The sequence below is a fragment of the Enoplosus armatus genome, chromosome 8 (assembly GCF_043641665.1).
Source record: "Enoplosus armatus isolate fEnoArm2 chromosome 8, fEnoArm2.hap1, whole genome shotgun sequence".
In the NCBI taxonomy this organism is placed as follows: Eukaryota; Metazoa; Chordata; class Actinopteri; order Centrarchiformes; family Enoplosidae; genus Enoplosus; species Enoplosus armatus.
In genome coordinates this window covers 3055263-3067190 of record NC_092187.1, presented here as the reverse complement: position 1 = coordinate 3067190, position 11928 = coordinate 3055263, and the positions used below count along the sequence as shown (strand labels likewise).

The 11928-nt window shown below is 40.5% G+C and overlaps 1 protein-coding gene across 2 annotated transcripts; it reads right to left on the bottom strand.

Moving 5' to 3' along the window:
- Window positions 1-306: 306 nt before the first annotated feature.
- Window positions 307-9995, bottom strand: mapk13 (mitogen-activated protein kinase 13). Of its 2 annotated transcripts, XM_070910500.1 has the most exons (12): window positions 9848-9995; window positions 7411-7540; window positions 7193-7251; window positions 6146-6251; window positions 5557-5586; window positions 4397-4444; window positions 3898-4012; window positions 3173-3244; window positions 2555-2634; window positions 1755-1833; window positions 1045-1218; window positions 307-721 (listed from the first exon to the last, which is right to left on the bottom strand). In XM_070910500.1, exons 1-12 carry the CDS (start codon window positions 9958-9960, stop codon window positions 636-638), a joined length of 1092 nt encoding a protein of 363 aa, XP_070766601.1. In that variant the 5' UTR covers window positions 9961-9995; the 3' UTR covers window positions 307-635. The 2 variants fall into 2 exon arrangements, with proteins under 2 accessions (XP_070766601.1, XP_070766602.1); XM_070910501.1 differs by lacking the exon at window positions 5557-5586.
- Between the last annotated feature and the right edge of the window lie 1933 nt (window positions 9996-11928).

Sequence of the window (11928 nt, the reverse complement as noted above, 5' to 3'; positions counted from 1 at the left end):
AGCGCTATTGCTTTTAAGCATCATACGCACTTTCGTGGTTACATATTCCAGCTGACACTGGTGACATTTTGCACATTCATACTGTAACTGCTAATCTTTTGGGGCCTTTCTTGGTCAGGGGTTTTCAGGGCATTCATGTCCCATGCTGATCATTTTAACAACATGTAAAGATTATTTTCACCTCAAGACTGCACAAATAATAATGACAAGAGATTTCCGCTGGCTATGAGTTAGACCAGAATCTTTCTGTGTAGTCTGTCTTGGGCAGCAACATTTACTGTTTGCTGCAAAAACAATACTTCATACACATCTTGTCTTATTGTTTAATTGGAAAACAATATTACAGTAAATCTTACAGTAAACCCTGTGACACTTGGTCACTATACATTTGCAAGACAATCCACTGATAGGGAATGTGTAACATAAAGAGCAATCTCCACTTAGGTAACAATTGCACATTACTTAAAAAAAAAGAAAAGGCATGACAGTTTTAAAATAATCACTCTTCTGAACACTGACTGAAAATCTAAACATATCCAGGGTAAAAGAAATGGAGTGAATCCATGGCTGGAATATACAAGGGCACCATTGGCTGTATAGGTTGGGGCATCAGTAGTTTCGAGACATTCATCAGGTCACTGAGACATAGTCAGGGTATTTTTCCTCTTTGAGTCCCGCCGTGGGAACGGCACAAAGCTTTTCACCTCTTTGAAACATAACCCTGTGGGCAAAAGGAGGAAACCATTTGTTTTCTGCATGTGCAACATGTCCACAACACCATTTAAATAGCATAATAATAATAATAATACTGTTGCACTGTTTACTGTATCCACTATAAGACAAGTCTGCCAATATTCTGTAAAAGGCCTCTTTTCTGAGAAATGTGTAACTGAAAACAAATGAGACCAAAAACTGATACTATAACACAAATTCTGTGAGATCTGTGAATGAGGTACATAAGCTTTGTTTATATACACCACTCAAATCTGCACATTGATTATATTACGGCGATTTCTTTCAATAACGTTTGCTTTTTCCACTTACGCTTCCACTCATCCAGGGACAATGTGGCGTTGTCATGGCTGTCATCGTATGGCTTAGGCTCAGGGAAGTCGTCTGGGTCCCTTAGGCTGTTGAAATATGGGTGCTCCAGAGCTAGTTCGGCTGTGGGCCTCTCGTCTCCGTCCAGGACCAGCATCTTCTCAAGCAGGTCAATACCTGCAAACGGCCAGTGTTACAGAATGATTTAACAATTTGATCAAACATAAAAAACCATCAAATTGTACATGAGAGTCAATGTGTAAAACATTTTTACTGACATGAGCCACATGGCAGCTTTTCAGAGGAAGAAGATTCAATTTCAATTATGCACACCAAAAGGAACACTGCACTGTTTTTTTGTACCTATTTATTGTATTGCATTCCAAAAGACACAAAAATGAAGATATAAATGTACCATTTAGAGAATTTCTCCTGTTCTTAACCTTCCTGACACTGTTGTTGTTTAGAACAGTAAGTGGAAAAGCTCTCATGAACACGGTACAAGGAGAGTCACTACGGTGTTACATCATTCAGAGACAGAAATGAGCAAAATTAACTTTATAAGCAAATGAAACAGATGATTACTTCGACAACAAACGTGTGATCCACAACTGCTGTGGTGGACCAAAACTACGGACAGTAGTAAAAGACTGCACGAAATGAAAATGTGTTGACCAGTCGAGCCCGAGAAAAAAGGCTGCGGCTAAACTCACCCTTTGCGCTGGCTCTGGGGAACAACGTTGAGAAGTCTTTTCTGGGATAGCGAGGAAGCGCCTTAACATAATTTCTGGCCTGTTTTTAGAGATAAAGTAGAAATAAAATGAAGCAGCAAAAAACAAAATTTGACAAGATTGAATAGCAAATCAAAACAACAGCTCATATGCATCTATTTTGATTTTGCTGACATATTTTGTATTTCATCTCTGGACATGGGACTAGATTGATTCAAATGACATGCATTTCAATGGATGAAAAACTGTGACTGGGAGAATCACTATTGCCTATAAATATATATAAATCACATACAATAAACAACTTCATCAATTGATTATTAGCTATCAGCTTATGTGTAACTTGTTTCAGATTGACTGATTGGATAAGACGTGTTTAAGGTGTTACTTGTGGTTGCCCGTGGATACAAATCATATTTCTATTATTACTTACCTGACTTTTCCTCTGGTGCCACCCTCAGGACAAATTTTATATTTTTACTCCCACTACTGGTAAAGCTTAAAGAATGGCAAAATCTTCACTATGTTGTTATTGTTGGATATAAAAACTGCTGGTGGGCCTTGTTGCTATTATTTTCATGGGTGTCAGGATTTAGTGTACCGTGTTGAGTGATTTTAGAGAAATGAGGCTGAATGAGGCTAAATACTAATTTTATTTTGTCAGCTTTAAAGTTGGTGAATATTAGCAAAACATCAGCCACTGGGATCAGTGATTTAAAATACCACCTTAGTCAAGCCGTACATGTATATTTATGACATACACATACTGTAACTTGTCCTACCTCTGGACTGTCCAGCTTCTGTATGAACTCTGGGCCAGGTACTCCAGTCACTTTCATGATCTGAGTCAGCTGGTCCATGTCTGGCAGTAAAGGGGTTACAATCAAGGATTTTTAAACCTGGGGTGTCCTGGTGGTTCAATAAGCAAAGCGTCCATTCAGAAGCAGCGGAAAGGGTTTCCAAGCAGCTCCATAAAAGAGTATAATAAAGGAAACTGAAAGCCACTTGATGAAACAGTGGCAGCTTTATTTGCCAGCAGGCACTATAAATCAGTGAAATGCATCCGGTGCAAAAAAGAACAAGCAAATATAAAACATGCAGAAAAAGTATGTAACATAGTGAAGCAGTAGCTGCATTGGATGCTGCCTGAGGAAACGTTGTTGCTTTTGCTGCATGTAACATACTGTAATTGTTCCATTCCGCACCTGATTTATAGTGCACAATACCCATCATCAAATATAACTGTCACTGTTTAATCAAGTGGCTTTCATTCGCCTTTGTTATTACAATGATTTATTATTAAGTGATATTAAAACTTGATATGAATCATGCAGTACATTTCCATTTCTGTATACTGTATTCCACAGGCCAGTAAACGGACAGGGCGGACGAAAGGATACAGTCTCTCCCTTTGAAAAGGGTTTTTCCGTTGATCATTTCTGCCATGATACAGCCCACAGACCAGATGTCCACTAGAATAGACACCAAAGAGGGAAAAAAAAAACATCAGTGAGAACCCAAGCAGACTACACATCACTTAAGAGTGTTTTAAGTTTAGCTCAGAGTCTAAATGAGGAAGGTGACATTTATATGCCAAGTTTCTATTCACAACAGAGTGTGCTGTTTAGTTTGGAAATACTTGTTGAGTAATACAATCCTATGAAGGGTGTAAACTTGCCAGAGTTGCTTTCTGTGATACATTCCATTCTGTAGATGCTGTTTACAAAATGAAAAACCACTATCTCGTAAAGAAGCATAAATCCTGGGGAAGTCAGTTTCATTGCAGTGACAGCTCTGTCATTGAGTCTCAGCACTATCAGGCTGCTGTCAGACCCATCTGTGTCAACTGCTAACAGATTAAGGGAAAACAGATTTATTGTCTGAGTGACACTTATGCTACTTCAAATGCATTTCACGCACCGACCACAGGATTATAAAAACGGCTGACCCATAAAGTACCATACGAGCCACAGCTAAAATATAAACATCCCTGTAACTGGGGTTGGGATGTTTCACACGACAAACAAACAGTAACAGTAACAGTTACAGCACCGGCAGGCCAACTCTGTACTGACACGACAGCAAGGACAGAGGTAAGAATATGTAACAGCTACGATTGTCTTGCCAGTCTGGGTGTAGTGCATCCAGTTCAGAATGACCTCAGGCGCCCGGTACCAACGGGTCACCACGTAGCCTGTCATCTCGGCATCAGTGCTGCGAGCCAGCCCGAAGTCCAGGATCTGCACCGGAAACACAGAAACGGGTCAACATTTGGAACATGAACACCGCATATAACAGACATCTGTGAAGTTAATATATTGTTTGATAAGCTGCACTTCAAGTTAATTAATATATCAGAGATTTTCATTCGTCAATAACATTATCGTAACATATACATAATGTGTGTCAACATTAAGATGTTCTGAGCCTCATTTAAGTAAGAATTAAAACAATCTGTCAACTGGAGGTAAATCCATGTTGTTTCCTGTATATTACATATTCTATATTCCATTTTTATTCCATTCTTCTTTACCTGCTGAATCCTATCATCTTTCTGTCGCAGCAGCGGCCCTATCATTTAAGTTCTGTCTTGTTTTTCTGGTGTAACCCTTCACAGTACAAACCTTCAGCTCACAGTCTTGGTTTACAGCCAGGTTTCCAGGCTTCAGATCCTGTAAAAGAAAATGAGCTGAGTGATGGTTACTCATCGCACATGCATTGATTAACATCAAATTATAATGTCTGTACCGTGCAGTATCAAAACTGAGTGCTTCTAGTTCCTGTGGCCTAACATGGCTAAGCTGCTTGTCTCAATGCATGAACCCTGTGGGCATTTTAAACAGGGATTCAGTGGTGTGACTCAACTATAAACTGACCATAAGACTCACTGCAGCATTTCTGCAGAGCCATTCACAAAATACTGTGACATAATGCGTGATAAGTGTGGCACTGTTAGTGAGTGTTGATAACACCTTAACTACATTAGGAACTACAAGAGTGAAAACAGGGTAACACTTTAACAGAGGACTGAATCAGAGTGTACACGACCATGCTTTCCACAGTCTAAACACACACACACACACACAAACACAGTTAGAGGACCTCAACCAAATATTCAGAGCTCAACCACCACACGGTAATTGCTAAGTTAAAAATAAGCATTATGATCAAAACATCTTGAGCATCTTGTAAATCTACTATTTTCCTGCCAGGAAAACAAGGAAATAGTAGATTTAATAGTAGATTTCGCAGGTTGAAATCCTGCACAAATTACTACTATATTTACAATTTAAAATGTTTTGTTATTTTTGGCAACATGAGTCTGTATTAATAGTGCCACTGAAAGGTATTTGGGTGTCCAAGAGATAAAAAGACATTAATATCTGCCTGATATATATACGTGCTGTTTTGCTCCAGCCCTACTTTCCCTACACACACACACACACACACACACACACGCCCACACGTCTTGGCACTTGTGCTGAAGGGTGTGGCCCAACATCTCCTGACATGCAGTCAGACATCAGCGTCGGGTCAACTCATCCTACCTGTTGGGGCAGGGTTTGATGGGACTCGATAACAATGAATAATTAACTAAACATTCCCAGTCTTTCTGTGGAACAGGAAGACGTGCACGTTGATCTATCTGAGCCAGAATAATGCGCAGTACAAACCACTGCATGGACAACAGTCTCTTAGTGACAGCCTGTAAAGACCAAATCATTTACCCAAAATAAAACGTAATAGTGTCAGCTCTCTGCAATGACATCTGGCTTGTACTCACCCTGTGGATGATTCCAGCCTTGTGAATGTACTGCAGGGAGAGGGAGACAGAGCAGGTTGCAGACATTTTATTGCAGTCACATCCAAAATGTATGTACGGTATATTTACATATATCTATGTGAATTTTTAATATGCCTGTTTACATGATGCTTTGCCTGTTTGCCCTAAGAGCTCACCTGCCAACTCTTGTGAAATAAAGTTAACTCAGCTAAATAAACTTTTTGAGAGAAGTTTGAACAAAAACACCTTTCGCACATTGAAAACAATCCAACAATCTGTGTTTCTTTCCTTTTCTTCAAATAACTAATACTACTCTACTATCTCTACTATACTATATAAAATCCACCATGAGTTTGTGTTGTAATGACTCATTTAAGGCACAAAAGGTTGAGCACCCTTAATTATATGTATATATGCATGTCATGAAAGGGCAGGCAATTGTAGCGTATATTATTAAAATACAGTATAACTCTGTGCTACATGATTAGCTTGGAACGTATTCATTGAGATCTTAATTAATTATAATTATACTTCACTAATGTTCTCAGATTGTTAAAACGTTAGAGAAAGGCCGGCTTCCTCGGCTCACCCTGAGTCCACAGAGCATCTGGTAGACGAGAAACTGGACTTTGTCCTCCGACAGATTACCTCGCACCTTCGACAGGTCAGTAAACATGTAAGGCATCACCAGGTAGCTGAGAAAAAGAGAGGGAGAGTGGCCGAGCGAGCAGGAGAATGAATGGAAAAAGATGGCCATTATGATAACCCCTGTTGAGCGGTCCAAACACTACACAAGCTTTTTTTCGGCCAAGATCACAACGAATGCACAAGAAATAACTTTCCTTTGCAGTCCGCTGTTATTTTCCACTCCCTGTAATCCATGTCCTGTCATACTTTCATTAAGGAGCTTAGCATGTTTATGTAACACTCATGTTTATACAACCTTCGATATATTCTTCCACTTTGCAGAATGAAATACTCTGACACAAACAGTGAGGCTTTCTTCATATCAACTGCCAGTTTTACTTATTGTAAAATAATAATTTAAGGGAAGTCTGGATGGTTTAGCATACAATGATATTTTAGTCTGCAGGAACAGTATGCTTCCACCTTTGTGGCAACAGCTTGGGAAAGGTCTTTGCCTGGTTTTCAGAGTCTCATTAATACTCTTGCGGCAGAATGGGAGCAAATACCACAGTCTTGTGGAAAGCCTTCACAGAGGAGTAGATGGACACATTGTCCATGGCTTCAGAATGACTGAAAAGAATGTCCCAACATTAACAAATGGGTGTAATAGTTAGGTGTCCACATATTTTTGGCCATATAGTGTATGAAAGTACAGTAGACCTTTGCTTCATACATATCCTGAAAAGCAAATGACTTTCCAGATCCCAGTCTTGAAAGTCTTTAAATGTTATGGGGGGCATGATGGATGTAAGACCACACCAAACATGCTCCAGAGGATCACTCTGGAGACTGACCTATTGTTGAACCCCCGACATAGAAAACAATGTTTGTTCCCAAAGGTTCTGCAGTCCTGTAGGCTTTGCTGCAGGTGAATACTAATCCTGCAGATCCTCCGAGACGCTGCCTGTCTCTGCCTGAGGGCTTTGCTAATATTGCGAAAAATACTCACAAGTCCTGGATGTCATCGAGGCCTGAGGCAGGTGTAAACACATCAAGCAGTCCTATCACCTAGTTGGAATGAAAGAGCAAGGTGACAAACACAGAGTCATGGGAGCAGACGTGAGGAGCTGAAGTATTTACAGAATATTATCATACGCCTTTTAAAGGCCAAAACACATCTCAAAACCACAGTCTGTTAAAGGAAGCAGGAGATGTGTGTTTACTCACATTTTCATGCTTCATGTGTTTGAGTAGTCGGAGCTCTCGGTAGGCCCTCTTAGCAAAGATCTCTGACTGGAAGGGCCTGTGGAGCTTCTTTATGGCCACTTTCTCTTTAGTCTTCTCATTTATCGCTGAGCTGCGGTGAATAATGGAACAACAATTCATTAGCTCCGCGCTGTGAGTCTGCGTGTGCTTTCTAGTTTCACAATGATTTCACTTGAAGTCAGAACAGTGAGAAAAAGATGAGGACGTTCTATTTTGGGGTTTCACTCTCGCTCAGAAGTTCTGCATGAAATCCCATGCAGCAGCACAGACACCCTCAGATGGAGGTACTGTACTTGACACTGTGTCTAACTGGGGGGGGGGGTTCTGTGGTTTATTGAGCACGAACATGTAAATGTTTGGTAAACTCGTGATGTGCATGTCTGCAGTGAACTGCAGGGCACCAAATCGTAGGAGGAAAGGCTTGTTAGGCTATTTGCAGCCACATCCACCAACACACATCACTTGTACATAGTGCTGTGGACAACGTTGATGCAGTAATGCAGGATATTACAGTCAATTGGACACGCAGCAGCTGATCCATGCCAGCCAAACATGATACAATACAATACAGTACATCTCACACATTCAATAGTTCTGAAACTGGTGATTATGTAACTGTTTATTATTTCCTTCTCTTCCTGTGTTTGCAATTTCCCACGAGATGGTTTATGAGAGATGTGCTATTTGCCAAAATTACACATAATGGTGGTGGCTTGATCTCAGTTCATCAGATGGGGCTTCTTTTAAAAGGTCAGACTTTTCAAGCTTTAACAGACCATCACTCCCACACTATGGTGCTTAAAACCCTGGTAACCATAGTTAGCAGGCCAATATCTGCAGCTCTGACAACAGACGCATCAAAGTCCACTCAGATGGATGATAAACCATTTTGACTTTTTGGCTCTCAAAATGTTCCCCCTCTAAGCCTAATATGCACACATACATGATCTATAAACCCCCCTCACTGGGATAAATGGCAAAGCTGAGACTGGGTCTGGTCTAACACCAAAACTGGCCATAATGCAGTGACTTGTTTTCTGAATAAACCTTGATGAATGAATGTTCAGTGGATGTTATCCAGCATCTGTGCCATGGAATTACGACATAATCCAATTTGTAGTGCTACAAGTCACAGAAATGTATATGTTGCAGCATGGATAATGAAATGCAGTTTGATTGAGATGAAAGAACAGTTTGACATCCTGTGATTACACACATATTAGACATGTTGGGTTTTTAAGACTGATTCCGACATATTTCAGACTAAATATCATAGACATTTTTAGGGAAAGCAGAAATCATGGAAAACAGTTAATAAATTAAAATGAAAGGAATTTAGTATTCTGAAAGAGAGGGCTTTAAAGCAATACAGTAGACTATAATGTAACGAGATTGCATTTCTTGAAAATGTAAACAGTTACATTAATAAATAAAATAAAAAGTTTTAAAGCGATTTAAAAAAAAAAAATACAGTGTGGCTAGTCAAAAATGTCATAGGTTGGTGGGGTTCAACTGGGAATTCCAATGTACCACCTTTAGAATTTCATAAACAGCTTTTTCACAAGCTTTTTGATTTTTGACCTTTAATGACGGGATATAATGCATTACAAATGTATCAGCACACTTGCACCATCAGTTGACCCGGCTAAATACTGATTTTATTTATCTAGTCAGCTGGGTAAACAACATGGCGCCTGTAAATCAGTAATGTTGTGTGATGTTGGGTGTGTCCAACAAATGTACTGTATTTGCTTAAGCAAACAATTGACTGTCACAACAGCAACAACATGTTTTCACTCTTGACACCTGACCCCCTAAAAAAAATCCCATTTTAATTTCTGCACCGTTACTACATGTGAATACATGCAGACGAATAAAATAGGTAAAAAAAAAAAAAATACACAATATATATTTTCAGAGTGTGTGCATAGGTATTGTGAAATATGCACATAATCTATTTCTGTGGCTTCCACAGTGTATCCCTGTACCTCGCATGTAACTGCATGCAGGAATCAAAGTGGAAAGTGGCCATCTTTAATATTGACACTCTGCAATAGCTACATCTCCTCTATCATTGTACAGATAAACACATATACGGTCGGAAAGGTACGTGTTACGAGACGTGTGGTCTCCGTGCTAACACACGACACACGCCGTAAGGATGTGTTGTGAGGTGTCAGGTGTTGGAACTTGTTAACAGGAGTTGCTAGCCGTGTCACCAGTGTTGACCGTGTGTTGCTGTACACTACGGGACACAACCCAGGCCCGCTAACATTAACGGCCGCTGGGCTCAGACTAAACAGTACTCAAACACCAGTCCAGTCCCAACTACGACACACACACACACACACACACACGCACACACTTGCAAGCGTTCAGTAAATGACAAGTCACTCACCAAACCGAGCCGTACGCCCCGGTACCTATCTGTTTGAGCCGTGTGTATTTCTCCGGGACTTCCCACACCGTGCTGTTGATTTCCTCACGGGAGAAATGTGCCTGAACCTCCATGATGAAGAGGAGAAGGCGAAGCTGGAAAGAACAAAACTCCCCCCCACCCCCCCTGTGTGCCTGTCACTTGTTCAGAAGGTACGGCGCAACACCGCTCAAGCACGAGACAGTATACCCTAAACCGTACTTCCGTTAATGGTTTTCAAAATAATGTCCGTTAGACGCTGACTGTGTGGGAGTGGGAACGAACAGCTAGCTTACACGCTGCGCAAATCCAGCGAGAGAAAAAAAAAGACAACGCACAGACTGTACTCGTCTCGTATAGCTAGATGGGATGGCGTTGAAGCATTTTTTTAAGGATTCTCACGTGACTATTCGTTTGACTTTCACTTTTAGGAGGAACTAAACTAAATAGGCAACGTTTTCAATAGTCATGAAATTAAACTTTATTTTGAAAGCAAAATCATCAAAGTTCCGGTCTAAAGCCGACTGTCTCTGGCGCACTTGACTCAGCACCATAGTATCATGTTGTCAGTGAGATGCAGACTCTCTATCACAGTGGAAAACATGTTCGGTAGCCTGGAGGACTATTTCACGTGTAGCCTCATGTGGTCTTCCCTTTTGTAGAAAAAAAAACAAACATTTTACTATAAAAGCTTCATCCGCCGTGTGGAAAGCAACGACATGGTGTAAAAACTATACAAACCATGAGATCCGCAGATCCTGTGAAAGCTCAGACGGCTTGCTTGCTGAAACATGTCAATGTGACTCCATTTGCTCCCACCCACACATAGTAGGTGTTACTTGTCATGAATAATTGCTGTACGTTGCCAGAAGTTTATGAATCATGGCAGCCTACAGCAGGGCATTCACACTTACAGACATGGACAAAAACATGTAAAAAAAAGTCCTGAGATATTGACATGGTACACGAATACACTGTAGATTTATTATCAACTCCATAAAGATCCATAACTGTGAATTAAGTGGATTAGGTGGTTGAGAATAAGGAATGAATTTGTATTTTCTGTACGTCTTATGTTAGTCTCATGTCTGTCCCATGTTGAGCATACAGCCAAAAAACAAACGAGCGAATTAAACCTCAAATGTGTAACGCTCAGTCCGATTCAGGATGTTTGGGATTTGAGTCAACGCAGCTCTCATATTTTGGGTGCAGCATTTAAAGTAAAAAAAAAAAAAGGGGTGAGGTGTTTTTAAGTCTGTATTAAGTAAAAATCTTCCTGCTGGATGGCGCAAAATGACCATGATGTATCTGTGGGGGTTGAAAGGATTATGGATCAATACCAATGACTCAGCCATTACTTGGACAGCTGTGGAACTTTCTGGCTTTCAAAACTCACTTTCCGTCCTGCGCTACGTGTTGGAGAGAAAACATCCCGCCCACTGGAGTTCCAAGACCTAATCTAAACCAGTCTCTGTTTGGTCAAGTGATTAGCGAAGTGGACTAGCCTTAAGGTGGTTGAAACTGTAGCATCTACGTGACAAAGAAGTCTTCCCCTTTCCCTCATTTGAGTGGACTCAAACAGCCTATATGTGCTCACCACGCTAGCAGCACCCACGCACAAACAAACAAACAAACAAACAAACAAACCACACTGACTGCGTGTGGGCGTCCTGTGATCAGGTAATGTCTGGTATCTGTATTATACATTCAATAGATGTTTTATAACACACCATTCTGCAGTTGTGAGCAGATATAAGGACATTTTATATGTTTATTAATATACAGTATTTGTCAACAGTTATAACTTCTCCTGTGAAGACATATTTTATATTATTACATATGTGTTTCACTGTAGTGTCATTCAGTGACGGCGCCACAACAAATATCCAAGGGGGGCTCGAGGCTTATAGCGCTGGGTCACCAAATTACTGGCAAGTGGCAACCTAGTCAGTGAAGGCAACACTCTCCCAATCTTTATGTGCTCTAATGATGAGGAAGTGGAGGTCATTCTTGGGGATGATGAAGGTCTGAGTATTCCGTCTTTCTCCTCTGATGATGAGGAT